The sequence below is a fragment of the Callorhinchus milii genome, unplaced genomic scaffold (assembly GCF_018977255.1).
Source record: "Callorhinchus milii isolate IMCB2004 unplaced genomic scaffold, IMCB_Cmil_1.0 Scaffold27, whole genome shotgun sequence".
NCBI lineage: Eukaryota > Metazoa > Chordata > Chondrichthyes > Chimaeriformes > Callorhinchidae > Callorhinchus > Callorhinchus milii.
In genome coordinates, this window is record NW_024704768.1 from 2,328,568 (window position 1) to 2,350,518 (window position 21,951).

General features: G+C 47.8%; 1 protein-coding gene across 2 annotated transcripts in view; it reads left to right on the forward strand.

Annotated features, from left to right (window-relative positions):
- LOC103189064 (zinc finger E-box-binding homeobox 1-like) overlaps positions 1-21,616 on the forward strand; it is a 39,691-nt gene extending 18,075 nt beyond the window's left edge. For both annotated transcript variants that reach the window (XM_007909316.2, XM_007909318.2), the window contains exons 2-8: positions 10,043-10,228; positions 11,907-12,077; positions 12,598-12,812; positions 14,773-14,881; positions 15,936-17,701; positions 18,466-18,652; positions 19,508-21,616. In XM_007909316.2, the coding sequence (XP_007907507.2) occupies positions 10,043-10,228; positions 11,907-12,077; positions 12,598-12,812; positions 14,773-14,881; positions 15,936-17,701; positions 18,466-18,652; positions 19,508-19,938 (3,065 nt within the window). In that variant the 3' untranslated portion in view covers positions 19,939-21,616. The remainder of the gene's footprint in view (positions 1-10,042; positions 10,229-11,906; positions 12,078-12,597; positions 12,813-14,772; positions 14,882-15,935; positions 17,702-18,465; positions 18,653-19,507) is intronic.
- Positions 21,617-21,951: the final 335 nt, after the last annotated feature.

Consider the following 21,951-nt stretch of genomic DNA (forward strand, 5'->3'; position numbering starts at 1 on the left):
GTGTGGGGCAGCGTCTCAGGACGTTTAACAGTGGCGGAGCCTGACTCCGAGCCGGGAGGGAGGGAGGAGGTGACTGTAAGCACGGTCAAAGAGGAAGGTCTTCAGTCCTGACTGTGAGGGACTATTAAGACTATGAGCGGTCGGTCTCGGGCTTCGAGGGAGAGAAAGGAAGAATAAGAAACGTTCCAAAAGCCGACGACTATATTCACTGGTTGGGGAATAACTTTAAAAACCACATGAAGCGAATCGCTGAGAGATTACCAGCGCACAGTAACTGCTGTGGGAGCCAAGTCCCAGATGGTGACAGTATGTGACTGTGTGTGTGTGTGTGAGAGAAAATCCCTTGAAGACAAACTCGCAGCAAACATTAATCAGACAAGTCGACAGGAAGAGTTGAACGGGGAAGGTTTCTTTTGAAAAGCAATTTTGGCTTAGAAGTGGGGGCTGAGGTGAGGTGTGAGCCAGAGTCTATAACAGTGTATTCTTCTGATTTTATCCTGTCTCTATCACAACAACAATCTGCTCGTTCAAGTATTTCGCTATAAAAATGTTACTCAGATTTTGTGGGCCGGTCTTGTCATTTCTTGAGTGCTGTGGTTACAGAGTATTGCACTATAATCAAATTACCCGGCTTTGCCAGCTCGTGACCGAACTAATATTGAAAGTGGTTACTACCGTATCGTGGGGCCTTTTGCAATGGCTCCTAGTCATCTGCCTCCCTCCCTCGCTCGCTCGCTCGCTCGCTCGCTCCCCTATCTGCCTACAACATGTCAACCCATCTAGGTTCGAGCTAAGTGTCGGCTGGGCTCAGTCCGTAGCTCTCTTGCTTCGGGGGCCGTGCGGCAGTTGACTTTGAGCTCACAGTCGAGGCCGACTCTCCAGCACAGCAGTGGAGGGAGTGCTGCATAAGTCGGAGGTGCTGTCTTCGGCCAGGCCTTCAGTCACCCTTCCTCGCCCTACCCTCTCCGCCCTCCTGATCCCAACCACCAGCTCGGGTGCGGATCCCCGACTGCCCAGGGCCTTGGGAAGTCCTCCTGACGTGAAAGACGCTGTGTAAACCTCATGTGTTGTTTGTTGTTGTCTCTTCCGAATTAGACATCCGGAGGTCTAAATGATCATGCGAGACTGTTGTAATAGAAGGGAGTTTCTCCTGATTTGTGAAAGGCGCTATACAAATGTAATTTTGTTGTTGTTGTCCTATCCAACATCAACCTCCCAGAAAAACAGTCATTCGCTTTGTGTCTTCTGTGGGACATGAGCTATGTGCAAAATGGCTGTCACGTTTGGTTTGCCTAAAAAAATACCGCAGTCACTACACTCGACAGCAGTTCCCTGTGAAGTGATTCGAGATGATTCGATGTTACAGGCGCTGTGTTAATCGCGAGGATTTTTATTCGTTGTATAAATAATCCTCGCATTTGATACAGCGCCTGATCACGTCTTTGAGAAGTCTCAAAGAGCTTCACGGGATACACTGTAAAGTGAATTGACTGTATATTTGTGGGCGAAACACAGCAGCCAATTGCGCTCAGCAGTGCACAACAAAGTCGTGGATTAATAAATTATTATTATTATTTATCTTTGAAGGGATTATTACCCGTGACTAATGCTCTCCGCTAGTTTATTGCTCGCAGAGAGAACAAAGCTGCCTTGGGCCGTGTTTCGCCCACAAAATACACAGTCCATTCACTTTACAGTGTGTCCTGTGAAGCGCTTTGAGACGTCTCAAAGACGCGATCAGGCGCTGTATCAAATGCCGGGGTTATTTATACAATGAATAAAAATCCTCGCCATTAATGCAGCGCCTGTAACATCGAATCATCTCGAATCACTTCACAGGGAACTGAAAAGGGAACAGTGATCCGCCAATCGATTAACAACCGGGTTCCTACTTACTGCTGGGTAAACCGTGGCGTGTGGAGCAAGGAAATTGCCCAACGTTTCGCCCTGCCCGGGAATCAAACCCAGGTCCGGGGTGGGGGGGGTTGGTGGGTGGAATGGGGGGGGACGATGGGTAAAGGAGCGAGGAATGTGGGCTGACCGTGTGACTGGAACGTGACTAATGCTCTCCGCTAGTTTTATTGCTCGCAGAGAGAACAAAGCTGCCTTGGGCTGTGTGTCTGTGGGCCTTTCATTCGTTGGTTGCTATTCTGGCCCATTGCATGTGTCAGTACAGAGCTCCTCTGTCAAGTGCATCAATGATTTTCTACAGTTTTGATACACTTATCAGGGACGTACGTTCCGGGAACACAGAAGACATTATTGTTATATAAAGAATCGGTTTATTTATTCATTTAGAAAGTGGCTATTTTATCGTTTCAGGCCCCGGACAGTTAAAGGGGTTTGGAACATCACTGTTGGTTGGCTCTGCACTTAAAGGAGCTATGATGGTCAGGTCAGAGCCTGGGTCCACCCGGTCAGAAGGGAGTTTGTGTCAGAGCTGATAAACAACGACCACAGATTACATTTGTAAAGCGCCTCTCACGTCGGGAGGACGTCCCAAAGCGCTGGACAGTCTGGGATTTGGACCCGGGCTGGGGGGTTGGGATCTGGAGGGTTTGGAGGGCGGGGAGGTTAGGTGTAGGAGGGTGACCGAAGGCGTGGTCGAAGAGGAGAGTCTTGAGATAGGCTTTGAAGGAGGCGAGGGAGGGAGCAAGACGAAGGGACTGTGGGATGGAGTTCCGATGGTGGGAGCAGAGAGGCTGAAGGCCCAACCGCTGATGGTGGCGGGCTGTGCCGGGCGGGGGGCATGGAACAGGACGGAGCCTGCTGAGCAATACGATTCACAGAAAACATGGGAGAGGGGAGTTCCCTGTTAGTATGTTATCTACACTGTAAATAAGCCACCGTCCAGCTTCTTCTTTAGCCCCGTGGGCAAAGATACTGTGCCACACAGTCCATAACATTGCAAGTTTGATTCCTGCTCCGTGCTTAAGTCAGGCTGGGACAGCCATTGGCCACGCAACAACAACTTGCATTTATATAGCGGCCTTCACCCCGGACAGTGGCTTGGAGTGCTTAACAGTGCCGTAGCCCGATGCCGAGCCAGGGGGAAGGTAGGCACGATCGAAGGGGAAGGTCTTCAAGTACGACTTGAAAATGGGGCGCGGGGCGGGGCAAAAGGGATTGAGGGAGAGAGTTCCACAGCTTTGTGGCGTAGTGGCTGAAAGCACGGCCGCCAATGGAGGGGCAGAGGGGCCTGGCGACAATGAGGAGGCCGGAGCCAGTCGAGCGGAGGCAGAGGGTAGTGGTGTTGAAACCCCTTTGGTTTGGGAGAGAATCAGCTGAGGAACCCTGCACATGAAATCCGTGCCTCAGTTTTGAGAGCACTGCCTTCAAAATTTTGGAAAGTTAAATCCACTCTTAATTCAGTGGCCGGTTGTTTGTATGAAGCGGCTTCCAAATTGAGAGCACGTTTGAGCGTTCTCCATAAATGGGCAACCTCTTAAATTTTAAAGCAACGAATGAATGGTTTTGGGGCTGAGGTCCTGGTAGAATTTGGTCCCTCTGGTCTGCGCGTGTCTGTGCGTGTTTGAATACGATGCCTAAAAATAGCTTGGAGTGGAGATAAGTTACAGCAAAGCTTGAAACTCGATATATTTTAGCAGTTTCATCAAGTACCTGACCACATTGGGGAGATATTAGTTGATATTAGCTGCGCTTGGTGTGCCAGCACAGTTGTCGAGTCAAAGGTTCACAGAAAAACCTGCTTGTGTGCAATTTTTTTTTTATCTACCTCCGTCATTATCGCTTTCGGTATCCGTGAGCTCAACAACCTGAACAAGAAATGCTCTTCGTACGATGACAAATTATTCAGATATAATTATTTATAGATAAGAAAAAAAAATCCCTTTCCACACACCCCCCCACACTCCCCCCACCGCCCACACCCCCTTTCAGAGTGTTGGACAAGTCCACTCGTTCCCCTCGAACTCACCCAATTTGTCGGCAGGGACGGGGAAATAGAATAATAGGGCCCAACTTGACCTAGAAGAAACCAATAATTACTCTGCGTCCTGCCTGATACAGACTGATAAGGTAAATTCCTTCAGAAGAAGGGCGACAGAGACTTGGGTTGAGGAGACACTGGGTGATTACAACAGGTCACAGATTTCACTCCATTCTTTTGGACAAAAAAAAAGGATGGATGAGAACAAACCAGCAGTGGAACGTGAAACTAGGAAATGTTTCGAAAACAAAAAGGAACTAGATGTGTTTGCATCGACTAAAAGGGTTCAGAGGTATTAGATTCAAAGATTAATATAACAATCTTTGCAGGACTTTATCACGTCTTCGAGACGCCACAAAGTGCTTCACAGAATATACTGTAAAGTGAAATGACTGTATATTTTGTGGCTGAAACGCGGCAGCCAATTGCGCACAGCAGCTTCCCACAAACAGTCGTGAATTGAGTGACCAAATTATTGTTATCATTGTTTTTTTTTTTGAAGGGCTTATTACCTCCGGAAAACCGATCCGCCAATCGACTAACAATCGGGTTCCTCCTTACTGCTTGGTAAACAGAAGTTTGTGGAGTAAGGAAACTTGCCCAACTTTTTGCCCTGCCCGGGAATACAACCAAAGAGGCGAGATGTGAAAGGAAGGAATCCTTTAGGCAATTGGACAGTTCGAGAGTCCAACTCCTGCTTGAAACTGTTACCCTCTCCAATTTGCATTTAGTTAGTGCCTTTCGTGTAAAATAATAATAATAATAATCCATTTGATACAGTGCCTTATCACGTCGTTGAGACATCTCAAAGAACTTCACAGTACTGTAAAGTGAACTGACCGTATATTTCGAAACACAGCAGTCAATTGTGCACAGCAGTGTCCCACAAGCGGTCGCGGATTGAGTCAATTTTTTTTAAGGGATTATTACGCCCGGAAAGGAATCCGACAATTGACGAACAACAGTGTTTGTACTTACTGCTCGGTAAACAGGCGTGCGGAGTAAGGAAACTTGCCTAAGGTTTTGCCCAACAAGGGAATCGAACTCGAATCCTCTTGATTGCGAGGCGAGTGCGCTAACCGCTACCATGTACTGTCTATTCTTAGAAAGGCAGCACTCACGTAGAGAAGCAAACTTTTTACTTTGGAGATTTACTGCCTGGGGTTGCGAGAGGTGATTTAGTAACAGGGAGCACTTTTGAGGCACGATAGGACAATCGCCCTGTGCTTAGCGGGTCAATAAAGTCTTATGGCTTCCCACAAGAAGTAATTATTAACCTGAGTACAAACACATTAACCATTTTGTGCAACTTAAACTCTATGTTCGGCCTGTCTGTGTCAGCGTGTTTTGGTTGGTAGCACTCTCACGTCTTGAGTCAGAGGCTGTGGGTTCAAGCCCCATTTTGAGACTTTGAGCTCATAGTCTCGGCTGCGCTCCCGGTGCAGAACCGGGGTTTGTGAGGGGGGGGGGGGGGGGGGAAGGTGGGGCTGAGGGAGGGAGCGTTACATCAACTGACTTGACAGTAAATATTCTGTGAAGCGCTTTGAGACGGGTTGAAAGACGTGATAAGGCGCCCATTTACTGTGTAGAAGGAATTCAACAAGCAGTGACCCATACACTGAGGAAGAAGACTGTGGCAGCGGGCGGCGGTGGTGGGGTGGCGGGGGGAGGGGGTGCAGTACGGAGAGGGAGAGGAGGGGGAGGGAAACACGAATGTCAGCCAATTGCTAAAACCATTCCGCCCCGAATTCAAAGCTAAACAGAGCACAGTTCCCAGCGTCAGTGACCGTGTAGGAGGTTAGAATGTGGTCGCCCTGACTCAGATCGTGAATTAATACGGCAGTTTCCAAAACGTTTCTGAAAGCCCCAAAGCAATACATGTTTGTTTGTTGTGCGACTCGGATCAATTATTTTTGGGGGGAGTTTAAATGAAAATCAACCTCCAAGACGGGAAGAAGATCGAAAAAAAAATGGGTAGAAAAAAAATGCCTAAGAAATCGCCCTGTAATCTCTCTGGTAATTAATCCACCGCTGTTAATTGCACTGAATGCAATATGTCTCGTCAGTAAGTTGTTGAAATTCACTGATTAAAAATTGCTTCCCACCCACTTTTTGGTGGTTTCACTGCACACCCACTTGCTTTCAGTCTCCAATATATATTCAGAGCAAACTCTTGGTTGCCCGGATAACATGCATTATTTGTCACTTTGAGCCTCACTTATCTTATAAATTAAAAAAATAACAATAATTTGGTCACTCAATCCATGACTGTTTGTGGGCCGCCGCCGTGCGCACTTGGCTGCCGGGTTTTCTACTACAAAATACACAGTCAATTCACTTTACAGTCTATTCTACGAAGCCCTTTGAGACGTCTCGAAGACATGATGAGGCGCTATATCAGATGTGAGGATTATTATCATTACCTCAGCTGTCGCCGTGTTTCATTCCAGCTTCCATCGAAACGTAAGCAAGTTGGCGCACACTCACTCTTAAGCTTTCCAACCGCTTTTTTCTGCAGAACTAATGTACGAAAAAGAGTGTTTTTCAAAACTTGTCAAAGACTATTTGCACCGGTGCGCTGTGCCCACATGGGCTGCTGCGTTCACGTGACAAAATACAGTCACTACACTCGTGTGAAATGCTCTGAGGCGCCCTCCTGACATGTAAGTGGGATGTCCTGCTGCTGTGAAAGGCGCTACACAAATGTAATTTGTTGTTGTTGTTGTTGTAAGGTGCAAATAAGGTGCTTACCCTAACCCTAAGGTCAAATATTATTATGGTGGACAGAAAGAGGGAGCGTCAATAAGACTCACGTGGACTCGGACAAACTTAGATCAATCTCTTGTTGTTTTCTGCCAAACCTCAGTGGATCTCTTTCACAGAAGTCACTTGAGGAACTGCAGCTTTCACTTTGTTCCTGGAAATCACTTCCACACACTCTGGGCTGCGCCTATTTTACAATACTCTGAAGGTAAAGCAGAAGTTGGTGCGTAGCAGGCAGACGCCAGCTGGGCTCCAGCTCGGCTTCACTCAGCAAATCTGCTACCGAGCAAGGTTTCACTTCAGTTAGTTTAATAATAGTTTCAATAACAACTTTCGAAACGGGAATTTGATAGATACTTGAAGAGGAAAGGTTTGGAAAGATGTGGGGAAAGAGCGGGAGAGTGAGACTGATTGGGTGGCTCTTCCAAACAGCCGGCACAGGCACAGTCACGATGGGCCGAATGGCCTCCTTCTGTGCTGTAAGGTCCCGTGGCCGCAGTGTTGCGTCGAGTCTAAAGCTAGGCTTCATCAGCAGAAGTCCAGGGTGTGTGCCCGTGACCGTGTCTGAGCGTCTGTTCACTGTGTGCAAAGGTTAACCTGCCTGACATTGAATATTTGGAATACGGTAAACCTCACATAAGTGTATCAGTTGGGACCATAGAATTAAGAACATAAGAATTCGCTGGGCAAGAGAAGACCAAGGTCCATCTTGTTCGCCTTCCACCATCCTGTCAGTCACTTGATATGTCGTGTCCCAACCATACACGTGATTGATCTCAGCGCTTTGGGACGTGAAAGGCGCTCTGTAAATGTAATTTTGTCGTTGCTTTGTTGTTGTGTATACTGTATCCCCGAGATATTGTTTTCTAGCAGAAACCTTATCTAACTTGTTCTTGAAACACACAACGCTTTCCGCTTCCACCGTCTTGTCTCCCTAGGGAGCCTGTTCCATAAGTTTACTACTCGCTCACTGAAGTCGTGTCTCTGCAGATTTGCTCAGAATTTACCCCCCTCCCTGCAATCGCAGGCCGTGTCCTCTGGTTCTACCGTTCAGCACAATATAACTTATGCAAGGTATGAGTTATGTCAGACTTGCACAGGATACAAACTCTTGAACAGGACTTGGACAGACGTAAGACTTAGGGATTAGATGACTTATAAGGATCAGACGGCTGCGAGTTTTGCTGTGTAGACAGAACCTCATAAGGGGGAATGCCGACATGTACCTGTGAAACCCCCACATGTTGTGGAGGAGTATTATCAGGTATAGACCATGTACGGGGGAGTGAGACATGAGGTCAGCTCTGTGAAACCTCCATGTATGGGGAGGATTGATAGCAGACAATGTAATCTGCAGCTCTGTGGCATATTTGTAGCAAGGAGTAGCTCAGTGGTTAGAGCACTCGACTCGCAGTTGAGAGAGCTAGGTTCGATTCCCGGGCAGGGCGAAACGTTGGGCAAGTTTCCTTACTCCACACACACGCCTCTGTTTACCTAGCAGTAAATAGGAACCCGGTTGTTGGTCGATTAGTGGATCGCTTTACCGGGGGTAATAATTCCTTCAAAAAAAATTGATCGCTCAATCCACGACTGTTTGTGGGAACCTGCTGTGCGCAATTGGCTGCCGGGTTTCGCCCACAAAATATAGTCAATTTACAGTGTGTTCTGTGAAGCGCTTGGAGACGTCTCGCAGATGTGATAAGGCGCTATACCAAAAGTAAGATTATTATTATTATTACCCACAATCATTGAATGTAACAAGGGATTTTACAGCGCAGAAGGCCCATCGTACTCTGTAAGATATTACCCGCTATAACATTCTATGATTATTTTACTTTAAAAGAAAGTTTAGCTTTAGTTTAAAGCATTTTGATGATCATTTCCTCCTCGTGCACATTCCTCCAACTCCTGATTCTCCATACTAGCTATTAAAAAGAGAGATATTTGAAAAGGAGAAATATGAAAGGGTTCCGGGGAGGGGGAGTGTGGAGTGTGGAATGATACTAAGCAAAGATCTGCTTCAGTCAGATGATTTCTGTCTTTTTGTTCGTATGTGTCTCTGTCTATCTTTTTGTCTGTGTCTGTTTTTCTGTTTGTCTCTGTCTGTCTTCTCTCTATCTGTGTCTGTCTCTCTCTCTCTCTCTTAACACCTTTCAGCTTTTTTTGCTCGTCTTTCACTTCCTTGAGTCTCATTCCGTCGATCTGATTGTCTATCTCTCTTTCACTCCATTTATCTCTCTCTCTCTCCCTCTGTGTCTCCGCTCAAAAAAAAAGTACCGTGTCATCTTTGTTGGAAAATATCTTGTAACCGTGTCAAACATGGGAAATCAATGTGTGTGTGTGTGTTATCTACAAAGGAAAAGAAATCGTAAGATTTTCAGATATAAACGACACCACAGGACACCGTGGGAGGTGTAAGCATATCGGAAGAAGCATTACACTGCACTTTTTAAAAGGCAGGAGAGATATCTGACAAACTTTGAGTGTAGTGTAGACAATCAAACCAAAATGAGGATGGTGCGCTCACCTGAGAGAGGTGGCCTTTACGTTAGTCTTCACATGAAAAGAACTTGCTCAATTCAAGTCTTCACGGCAGCAGATTAGATTGCCTTGAAAGGTCAGAAGCAAGGGAACATTGTGGTGGGGTGGGGGTGGGGAGTCACAAATGTGTTACCGTCTTTTAATCTTGAAAAACAAATTTGGTCGCTCGATCCACGACAGTTTGTGGGGACACCGCTGTGCACAATTGGCTGCCGTATTTTGCCCACAAAATATACAGTCAATTCACTTTACAGTGTGTTCTGTGAAGCACTTTGGGACGTCCTCCCGACGTGAAAAGCGCTATATCAAATGCGAGGATTATTATTATTATTATCTTGAAGACGTGATAAGGCGCTATCTCAGATGCAAGGATTATTATTGTTATTAATAATCGCCTCAATGTCCTGATTGCTATATCCTTCCTTCTCTCCCCAACTTCAAACCCCTCTTAACAAGTCTTCAGCCAAGCCCCTGAACCTCTTGCCCCTCGCCTCCCTGCTCAGTGCTCCCCTCACCTCCCCTGCTCCTCACTTACGTGAAGCATTTAAAGCCATAGGAGCTGCTGTTGCAGTGACCAATTGGGCCAAACTGAAGGACGACTTCGTATAGACAGGAGCGTCTTTAAGTGCAGCTGTGTGTGATTTACAGTGTGACCTCTCGTTCCATCTCCAGTGCCAACTTCTCACACCTCCGTCCTCATCACATCTCCCTCCTCACCACACCTCCCTCCTCACACCTTCCTCCACACCACACCTCCCTCCTCACACCTGTTGCCTCTCTCTTCTGCAGTCGCTGACATCAGAAAGGCGGAGGAGGTAGGCTCTGACACACACGATGACGACAAAATGTCCCAGACCGAGGGGGACGAGATGAGGAGGGAGTTCAACCCAGTCAAGGCATCAGAACACTTCTCTGTCAATTGCTGGAGTCCGGAGAGGGAGGACAAGGGTGAAAGAATGACAGAAACAGCTCCATGTAAGTTAACAACAACAACAAGACGATTACATTTGTATAGCGCCTTTCACGTCGGGAGGACGTCCCGAGGCGCTGATGCCTTAATGGAGGGGGAGGGAGGTGGTGGGAGGGGGGAGGGGGCATGTCTGAGGTAAGGTCGTAAGCAAGCAATAATAATGAGAATCCTCGCATTTGATCCAGCGCCTTTCACGGCGGGAGGACGTCTCGAAGCACTTCACGGGATTTACAGCAAAGCGTAGTGACTGTGTAATTTGTGGGTGAACCCGACAGCCAATGTGCACGCAGTAATGTGCAGAGGTGGAACATGCCAGTCTCTCGCAGGGACTATTTCAATGTGGGAGGGCACGTCTTAGTCATCACGAAGATTGACCTAGAGATTGCGTCCCGACAAGCGATCACTCCGATTCTCCCGGGACGTCATCCCGACGTGAAAGCCGCTAGACAAGCGTAATTTGTTGTTGTTGTTGCTGTTGTTAATTCAGTGGGGAGAAGGGGGAGAAAGTTTGCTGGCAATGAGTTATCTGTGTCAGAAAGAGAAAACGCCATCAGGCCGAGTGAGCGGAGACTGGTCCCGACACAGCTTACTCAACTCACCCACTCGTTTGAGTCATGGACCCTGTGGCTTTCCTAAAACAGAATAAAATGTTTGTTCTGTTTGTTGTTTGCCAGAGCCAACGTGGGTTAAGATGTTCGCAGAAAAACAGACGGACCTCCTGGGTCCGGAGTCTGGGAAAATCTCATCACAATGACTTGGGGTTAACCTCAGTTCTCACTAAATTAGTGGTGTGTAAGGCTATGTGTTTATACTCAAACGACTTCTGTGAAGTTACTCAGACTGGAAGGAGCTTGTGTACTTTTTAATCAACAGGCTACAACGAGCCTACTTGCCGTCTGCGTTTCCAGAGATGTTAAATCAATGTCCCGTCTGTGCTTGTCCGTCCGGTTGGAAGTGAAATAGTCCTGGGCACTATTGGTAAAGAGAAGGCACTTTCTCCCAGTATCCCAACCCGCAGATGAAATTGGTTGTTCACTTCATGTCTGTTTGTGGGACATTGCCATGCGGACGCTGGCTGCTCTTTTTGCTTAGAAAGCACAAAGCCGCTACGCTTTACAGTACATCCAGTGAAGTGTTTTGAGACGCACCTCCAGACGTGAAAGGCCTGGTACCAAATGCGAGGATTATTATTCTATTATTGACTTGACTGTGATAACATCACGGTATAACTGGGCCAGATAGGGGTTAAAGAACAAAGCTTTCAGCTACTGACAAGATCCTCTCACTCGTCCACAAATCCCTTCCCGCCCTGGCACCTCCCTGCCTCTCTGACCTGCTTTCTCCCCACTTCACTAATCCACTCAGCTGTCTCCGGCCTCCTGCCTGTCCCTCGTCCCGTCCGCTCCACCATCGGCGGCCGCACTTTCAGCCGCTACGCCCCGAAGCTTTGGAACCCTCTCCCCCGATCCCTCCTCTGTCTTGCCCCCTCCTTCCCTTCTTTTAGAGTGCGACCGAAGACCTTCCTCATCGACTGTGCTTATGGTCACCTTCTCCCACCCCCCCCCCCCCGCTCGGCATCAGGCTCCACCGCCGTGAGGCTCTCCGAGATGCTGCCCGGCTTGAAATGCATGTTGTTGTTGTTGAATACTGGAGCTGATGTCAGTCTGCTTACTGTCCGCTCAGGCCCAAACGATGAAGGAAGGAGAAACGATGAAGGAAGAAGAGAGAACACTGAAGACAGGAGCCCAATCAGCGAGATGGACTATGACAAGCACAACGGGGAGTTCATCACCTACCCTGAAGCCACTCTAACCAGGGGCTTCAGCCCACTCTCCGCAGACCAGCAGCAGAACGGTAACTCATGTTTTCGCTTAAGATTCTTTTTGTTGCGCCTCCTATCAGCCTGACCTGGCTTCATGGACAAACACGCAGTCACTACACTTGACAGCGAGTACTGTACTGTGAACTTCTCTTCTGAGCAAACACTTTGGGTTTGAACGCCCCATTCAAAGGAGGAGAGCTCCTTCAACAATGCAGCGCTCCCCACAATTCAGATGTTCAAGGCTGAGGTTTGTTAGGTCAGGGTATCAAGGGATTATGGAGCAAAGGCGGAAAACTTTGCAGGGGTATGGGGAAACAGTGGGGGAGTGGGACTGATTCGGTAGCTCTTCCAAAGAGCCGGTACAGGCATGATGGACCGAATGGCCTCCTTCTGTGCTGTAATATTCTATGATTCTATGAAATGGAGTTGAGGTACAGATTAGCCGTGATCTAGTAGAATGGCGGAACAGACTCAAGGGGCTGAATGGCTTCCTCTAGTTCCTATGTTCTTAATAAACACACTGACCTGGCCTTTGGTGTTTTGATTCCTCAGCAGTCACCCCGGAGAAACGCGACGCCTTTGCCCAGCTCCTGACGTGCCATTACTGTGAGCGAGGGTACAAGCGGCTGACCTCGCTGAAGGAGCACATCAGCAATCGGCACGAGAGGACTGAGGGCAACTTCTCCTGTACCCTGTGCGGCTACACCTTCGCCTACCGCGGCCAGCTGGACAGGCACATGGCACTTCACAACTGTGCTCTGGATCAGGTGAGACCTTGGCGTCCTGCAATAGAACCACAGAGAACTTTGGAGTCCTGAGTCCTGTAGCTTAGTGGTTAGAACATACAGGATATTAGAATACATTAGAATATACAGGACAGAAACAGGCCATTCGACCCAACTGGTCTATGCCAGAGTTTATGCTCCACATGAGCCTCCTCCTGCCCATCCTTTCTCCCTCATGTACCTGTCTAGCTTTCCCATAAATACATCTGTGCTATTTCCCTCAACTACTCCTTGTGGTAGCAAGATCCACATTCCCACCAATCTCCGTGTGAAGAAGTTTCTTCTGACTTCGTATTTGATCTATTGGTGACTATTTTATATTTATGGCCTTGAAGGAGGACAAGGGAATAACAACTCTTATAAGCATTACAGACAGTCCGGAGACGGGCGCTGGGCGGGTGGACAAAAAACTACCAGCACAGGCAGTGGAACAAAGATCTCGAAAGAGTTTTGGACGGGAACTAGACAAGTTCCTGGAAATGAGAAGGTTTCCAGAGTTACTGCAGAATGTGAGAATGTGTGGAGGGAAATCTTCTGTGAAACTGGAAACTGGGTAGTGATTTGGACCAGTGCTCCATCCCTTTAAAGATTGCTAAGTTCCTGACCATCGGTGACTGAAAACATATGCTTCATGTGTTATAACAATAATAATCCTTGCATTTGCCATAACGCCTTATCACGTCATTGAGGTGTCTCAAAGCTCTTCACAGAATATGCTGTAAAGTGTAATTTGCGTGTGGGCAAAACGCGGCAGCCAATTAAGCGCAGTGGTGTCCTATAAACAGTCGGGGATTGATTTTTTTTTGGGGGGGAGGGATTATTAGCCCCTGGAAAGTGATCCGCCAATTGACTATCAAGCAGGTTCCTACTTACTGCTCGGTAAACTTGCCTAAGGTTTCGCCCTGCCCGGAAATCAAACCCGGGTCCTCTTGCTTGCGAGGCGAGTGCTCTGACCACTACACTACGAGACGCCACGAGTCCAAATATTAAAATTTTGCCCTCTGACATCTACAGTTTCAAGTATTTCATACATTAAATCCATCCATTTATTTTGCCTCACCACCTTCTTTCTCGCCTGAACCCTTGTGCTATTTATACCCAACATTTGAAACCTGTTTCCTGTCTACCACGGCAGATAATGAGAGACTCACAGTCGAATCATTTCCAAATTTCGCCCTCTGACTTCTACAAGTTCAAGTATAACATCCTTTAATGTTTCGACTTTGAGTGACCGCAAATTACAGCACTGGTTTCCTCGTTAGAGAGAGGGAAAAAGAGAGAGAGGGAGGGAGAGAGAGAGAGAGAGAGCTTTATGCTGATGTTTTTGCTACGTTACAGAACGAGCTTGTAACGTGAAATGAAATGGTTAAAATTAAGATATCTATTTGAGATCCTACACTCTTGCCGGCTGTAAAGTAGGTTTGTTCTAGCCACTCTTGCACAGAAATTTAGGTGTCAGTCTGTGGCTTACTGGGTTTGCAGTCTCTCGTCTCCAGGTAAGTAGGTTGTGGGTTCAAGCCCCACTTTGAGATACTGCCTTGGATGAGCTGCTAAACCAAGGACCTATCTTCATGTTCAGGTTAAAGATCCCACAATGTTATCTGAATTAAGAAGAGAGTTTCTCCCCGTCACCGAGCCAATAATCTTCCAGATTAGTTGGTCGTGCAGTTCAAAGCTGTTTGCTGTGCAAAAATTGGCTGCTGAGTTTGTCCACAAACACAGGTCACAAAAGTTGACAGGAGTTGAGATGTTTTGACTTTAGAGGTCATATATCAAATTGAAGGATTATTATTATTTCAGTCTCAATTAAGCCAACTTTAAACTCTCCACAGGTCCATCTCCCGCAAAATATATAATCACTACACTTTACAGTATATTCTAATCAATCTCTCCCACCTCCTCAATCAACCATAAATTCACGGCCTGTTGTTTTATCATATAGGGTCAAGTGCTGGGTGACAGTGCTGGGATCCGCAAATTCAAGTGCACCGAGTGTGGTAAAGCCTTTAAGTACAAGCACCACCTCAAAGAGCACCTACGAATTCACAGCGGTAAGTGCACAGGCGTAGAGAGACGTCAACACCACAGGAGGCACAAACAGAGATATCAGTAGCAAGCTGTGTGGTTTTAGCTGGTCAGACTCCAGCAGTTATCCCCGATGCACTCTCTGGGCTCGCACAAGCCTTGGCTCTTGCCAACCTACGCCTAATACTTTCCGGAATTAGGAGAGCGGGAGGCGTCCCTCCGAGGAGAGAGAGAGAGAGCGCATTCCATTCCAACAATCTCTGGAATTTCCCTGTGTGGGTGATTTAGTTTGGTTTGGAGACTCGGTGATGGGTTTCCCCCTGTGTCAGACACCCGTCTAACCAAAAGAAGAGGCGCAGTGAACCTTCCTTGTGGTGTGCAAATTGACAGCCTACAAGAAAAGTTACTGCATCTGACAATGATTGTAATGTACTTCGAGATGAGCTTAATTAAGGTGCTATATAAATTGAAGTCCTTTTTTTTAATATATATTCATCCTCTGCTAATAGATGTCTGAACCAGGCTCCCTCTCCCACGTCACTGAACTACTGCAAGTGATATTAATAATAATCCTCGCATTGCAGAGAGTGTTGAGGAGCCTTAAATTCGACATGGGCTGTGGAAGGAGCGAGCTGTCTGACTCTTAACTCAAACCACATCTCTGGCTCAGATAGCTCAAGCCTTCACGTCCGTAAAATAACGATCATTTAATTTCTAATCAACCTCATTCTGAGGAGCACTTTCGAGGCCTAATGTAAATGAACAACAACAACAACTTGCACTTATATAGCGCCCTCCACCCAGGGCAGCATCTCAGAGCGCTTAACAGTGGCGGAGCCCGACTCCGAGCCAGGGGGAGGGGTGAGGTGGCCAGAAGCACGGTCGAACAGGAAGGTCTTCAGGCAGGACTTGAAAAAGGGGAGAGAGGGGGCAAGGCTGAGAGATTGAGGGAGAGCGTTCCAGAGTTTCGGGGTGTAGTGGCTAAAAACGAGACCTCCGATGGTGGGGCGGAGGGTGCCTACAAATGTAAGTCGGGGCCTGACCTTACCATTCCGGGTCTCTGTGTCTTTTACAAAACAGGCGAGAAACCTTATGAATGTCCAAACTGCAGGAAGCGATTTTCCCATTCCGGGTCTTACAGCTCCCACGTAAGCAACAAGAAATGCGTCAGTTTCCCTTCCACAAACAGCAAGAAGCCCAGCGCCGTTAAGCCAGTCTCGTCCACGCTGATATCCAGTTCGACCGCCTTATCCACGACGCCATCCAGCCCGAGTGAGGACAGAATGGATCCGCTCAGGAGTAAAGGCGAGCCATCAGATTGCAAAGACCTCAAGCGGTTGGATGGATCACTCAAGTTTGGTGGCTGTAGAACACCCATCAACGGGAGCTCTGATCCTGGGAACCTACAGTCTATTAACCATGCACTCCAAAGCCAATTCCAGTATTCGGGCAAGATGGATCCTTCCACGACGACCAGCAGCACTGCACAAAACATCCTTAGGCTGATGGACAGCATTCTCATACGTAGGAAGATGGAGGAGAAACACGAGGCACTGGCAAGCGTCAGAGGTTGGAACGGAAGCGGCTCTGGATTCAGGACTTTAATGAACGAAGGGCAAGAGAGTCCGAGTCCGCCTTTCCAAACTCCATTTTTAGGCTTTCCGTTTGTGAATCCCAACGGCGGAGCGAAATCCGTCCTGAACTGCACGCTGGAGAGATACAAGAATGATATTATGGATGGCTTGGACCTGGGTCAAGAGGCGAACAAGGGTCTGAGCTTGATCACCCGGGTGATTCTGCCTTTCTCCGGCCCGGACGATTGCTGCGATGAACGGCGCCAATGTGACCGCTGCTGGCAGCGGTTCACCCAACCCATCGAGCTCTACCAGCACCAGAAATACTCGTGTCGACCAGCTCAGGGCTACAGCGGGGTCAAGCAAGACTCCGCACTGCTCTTCCCAGCCGGGGAGAATAACATACCCACTTCCAGGTCGTACCGCCTGCCTTTCGGTGACTACTACGGCAATGTCAAGGAAATCGCCAGAGGTGAAAAGGCACCATTTCACACTCTCACCCCCAATAACTCCTCCCAGGACTTTCTGAAAAAAATAATCGAGAAGAGGCACTTTGATCCCAACGAAATCCCTGTGTCGGAGGAAGTCTGTGAAAAACTATTGATTTTACAAAGCACTACTCAGGGATCTTCAGATTCCCCCGTCCAATGTCCAAGGCTCCCTTCGAAGGCTAGGGTAACGTTGTTGACCAAGGAACCAAATCGTTATGACTCTCTGCTCAGGTCGAGAAGCTGTGGGGTTTCATCTTCCGACAGCACGAGAGAACAAGACCTGGAGATGATCACTTCGCCATTGAATCTGACTTCTTCAAAGGCTTCCTTGAGGATCTCCTCAACTCCAGACAGCGTCTCGTCTGAAGAAACTCAGGTGGAGCCATTGGACCTGTCATTACCCAAACACAAGCGAGACCTCAAGGACAGATTCCCTGCAAAAGGCCAGGCCAGTGAGTTGGGGAACAGTATTTCAGACCAAATGGAGAATGAAAATGCATTGCAATCTGCCTTCTTAAAGATTTCCTCAACAGGTTATGCTACAGTCAACACCTCAGATAAAGATACCAAAGAGGTATTCGGTTTCCATGGTTTGAATGCCAAATCCTTGTACACCATGATCCCACTTGCAAGTACGTTCCCGCCCAGTGCCTTTCTTTCCTCCTTCCCTGGTTTCCAGCACCATCCTCTGAATGGCATGAGCTTCCCTCTGCATCGTCCCTATATATCGGACAATGACCTTCAACCGAAGAAGAGCGACCAGCAGGAACAATTCATTCTGGTAAGACCTGCTTCTATTCTTCTCGTTCCTAGCTGGTGCAAACATGGTGATCAAAGCACTGGTCAGGTGTGGTATTATATGTTATGCACAGTATTATATCATGTAATACACAGTGGGATATATAATACACACAGGAATGTTACACCCAGTGACACACGATGTGATATAGAGTATACAGAGGATTGTTACACCCGATAAGACAAGGCCATCAATATAATACATACAAGAGCATTACACCCAGAAACACACTGTGTTACTAAATTATGGCCTAGTAAAATATCACAAAGGTATTTTGTTGGGTGTTTGTTTCCCTTGTTCTTCACCTTCCTCAGGAAATGAAGAATTCTAATGAGTCCATGAAAAGTTTAATGGAAAGATTCAGACAGGATGCTTCCCACCTTGCCTGCCCCACCTATGGCGGGCGGATCTTCAGCCTCTCTGTCCCCACCCTCTGGAACGCCATCCCACAGTTCCTCCGCCTCGCCCCCTCCCTTGCCTCTTTCAGCACCTGTCTCAGGACCCTCCTCTTTGACCGCGCCTTCGGTCACCCTCCTACCCCTACCCTCCCCACCCTCCACCCCTCCTGATCCCAACCACCAGCTCGGGTGCGGATCCCTGACTGTCCAGCTCCTGTTGTCCGCCTGATGTGAAAGGCGCCGTGTAAATGTTATTTGTTGTTGTTGACACAGTACAGGGTGTGGATACAAAACAGGGTGTGGAAACATGTGGAATCTGACTAAGTTTGTGTCCTGCTTGAATCACAGGGAGAGCTCCTCAGAGCGACTGCGCCTCACAACAACTTGCTGGCGATGGCCGAAGAGACAGATTTCGAATCCGAGCCGAGCAGAAAGCGACTTCGGAAGACAGAGAGCGGGATGTATCCTTGCGAATTGTGCGACAAGACATTCCATAAGAGCAGCTCGCTCCTGAGACACAAGTACGAACACACAGGTGGGGGTGAATTCAATATCCTGTACTCGCTTTTGTCACCTTTAATTTCCCTCCCCCTCCCACACCGAGATTCTCGTGAATCAGCAGGACCACCCACGCCTTGTTGTTCCTGTCAAGGCAATTTTTGATGAATTTTTGTTTTGCCCATCAAAAATTTCCACTAGTCGACCGCAACCACGACGACAACCGCTTGCATTTACATAGCACCTCTCAGGCAGGGTAGCGTCCCAGAGCGCTTGACATTCAGGGTTTAAGTGGAGGGTATAGCCACACAATTTTAGCTGAAATGGGAAAGGTTAAGACTCCAGTGGCTTCATTTTCCACCTCCTGGGGCCACTTAGCGGTAGGCATAAACCCAGCAGGACATTACCCTGCTTGAGGGGTGCTATGTTTATCTAAAAAGATGCCTCCATTCCCAATGAAGCTCTTTGGGATGGTCTAACGTTATATGAGTGCCATATCAAATGTGAGGATTCCTACTCGGAGTACCGTAGCTTAGTGGTTAGAGCTCTCGCCATGCAAGTGAGAGGACACTTAGGCAAGTTTCCTTACTACCTAGCAGTAAGTAGGAACCCGGTTGTTAGTTGATCGGCAGCTTGGTTTGCCGGGGGTATTAATCCCTTCCAAAGAAAAAAATAATAATTTTGTCCTTCAATCCACGACTGTTTGCAGACCCTGCTGTGTGCAATTGGCTGCTGCGTTTCGCCCACAAAATATATACAGTCAATTCACTTTATAGTATATTCTGTGATGCCGTTTGAGACGTCTCGAAGATGTGTTAGGGCGCTAAATCAAGTGCAAGGATTATTACTATTATTATTATTATCATCACTCTTATTGTCTTGTGTTCCTCAGGCAAACGGCCCCATCAGTGCGAGGTCTGCAATAAAGCCTTCAAGCACAAGCACCACCTCATTGAGCATCAGCGGCTCCACTCAGGAGAGAAGCCCTATCAGTGTGACAAGTGTGGAAAGCGCTTCTCCCATTCGGGCTCCTATTCCCAGCACATGAACCACCGCTACTCCTACTGCAGAAAGGACGAGGAGGAAGCAGGATCAGGGCAGCCTACAGTGGGCGCCATAGGATGGGGAGATGTCCTTGCCAATGAGGCGCAGGGCAAAGAGGGTCCTGAGATCAGGGAGGCTGAGAGAGGAGATGGGGAGGAGCATGCGAAGGGGGCGCCACAGGACACTGAAGACGAAGAAGAGAGTGGCTCCAGCCAGGCCCCGAGAGATAAGGAGAGCACGTCAGTGGAGGGGAGCTCAGTGGGCGATGAAAGCTCATAGGCAGAGAGTGAGAAACAGAACCATTCTGTTGACACTAACAAAACTTTTGACTGTTCCTGATTCAAAGAACGACGTGCCACTGGGTGAGGGAAATGGTCTCTCACATTCTCTCCCTCTCTCTCTAGATGGCCACTGGCTATTTCCAAGACCTATCTCTCCATGAATAGTCAGTAAATGGGTCACCTAAAGCTGAGAGATGCGCTCAGGGTCCCTCAAGAACAAGCCTGGCTGGTAGAGAGTTAGCCCTTTCAGTCTTAAGTGTGAGACAGAGAGAGAGAGAGAGATGGAGAGAAATCATTTTCATTTTATGTTGCAGGTGTTCTGGGGAGGGGCTCAAGGCAAGCAATTCCCACAGAGGAATGACTAACACCAAATGATGAGTCTCGTCATCAAATTCTGGTACCGTTTGGGTTTTTGCACAAAATAAAGGGTTGAGTTGACATTCTCTGCCCAGGGCACGGAATAGACTCCCTTAGTCACACACATGCATTTATAGGTTAAAGCTGCCCAGCCTGTGTGTTCAAGGCTCAGTCGGACAGTCATCAATCTCAGGGTGGATTACAAATGGGCACAGAGGGAGGGAGGGAGGGAGGGAAAAGCAACAAAGAATAGCAAAAGACGCTCATTAAATTTGACCACTCCAACCCCAGTCCAGCCTCAACAGAAAACAGGGGCAAGGGGCTGTCAGAAAAGAGCAATTCAAGGGTGACGTCAACGGGGAGCGGTAATCAAGTCACGTAAACAGTATTATTAGCTGGTTAACAGGACTGAATTTTTCTTTGCCAGAAAAGTATTTTGCTACAACAGTGCAATTTTAGAAAAGAAAAAAAGAAAGTTTATTCTACATGGGTTTTTGTAATTTTGAAAGGACTAAGAATGAGCGCCCCCCGTTTTCAGGGGTGATGTTATTAGTGATCTTATGATGCTTTTATCGGTGTCTAAAAGGCGAGATCTTCAGCAGTGGTCTTGAAGTGTTTGCAAAGCTCAAGTCCTCCCGGGAACTCTGCTCTGACCCACTTGGAAAAAAGAATGGAACGGATTCCGAGCTCAAGTGGTTTGTGTGTGAGTGTGTGTGTGTGTGTGTGTGTCTCACAAACGCAGAATGCAGTAGCATTCAATCTTTGCAAATTCTGCACAGAAGCAGAACCAGCCTCCAACTCTGCGAGAACATCTCAAAGCACTTCGCAGGATTCACTGTAAAGTGTAGTAACTGTGTGCTTTGCAGGCGAACACCTCAAGTGTATTAGATCTCGGTGGATCCCAGTCCCCACCCCAGTCAGTGTACTGAGACTTCTGTGCTCGAGCGGGAGATTCTAGGTAAGGAACTTCACAGGGATAATTTTCTCATGAAAGTATTACTATATATATATGTGTGTGTATATATATATATATATAAACACTCTAGAAAAACCTGAAATTCCATGTACCTAGAAGCCCATTTTATCTTAAAATTTAAGATGGGGCAGAACTGCACAACCTTCTTAAATTAACACCTAATTTGGAAGCTAATTTGGTTTTAAAAAGGACCGGCTTCCAACTGAAGAGCTTTTGCACAATTCTGCACAAGGTTAAAGTTTAAAGCGGAATAGTCTTAGACTCAGCTGCATGTCAGGACTGACATTCTAATATTTCTATCCCCCCCCGCCTAAGTTACAACAACAACTTACATTGCCTTTCACGTCGGGAGGACGTCCCAAGGCCCTGGACAATTAGGGATTTGGACCTGCGCTGGGGGTTGGGATCAGGGAGGGTAGGAAGGGCAGGAGGGTGGCCGAAGGCGTGGTCGAAGAGGAGGGTTTTGAAACGTGCTGTGAAGGAGGCAAGGAGGGGGCGCGAGGTGGAGGCACTGTGGGGTGGAGTTCCAAAGGGTGGGGGCAGAGAAGCTGAAGGGCCAACCCCCTTCAGCTGATGGGGTGGGCCGGCGGGGCATGTGAAGCAGGCTGGAGAATGCTGAGTGGGGGGAGTGGACAGGTTGATATGGGGTTAGCAGGTCGCAGAGATCGGAAGGAGCAA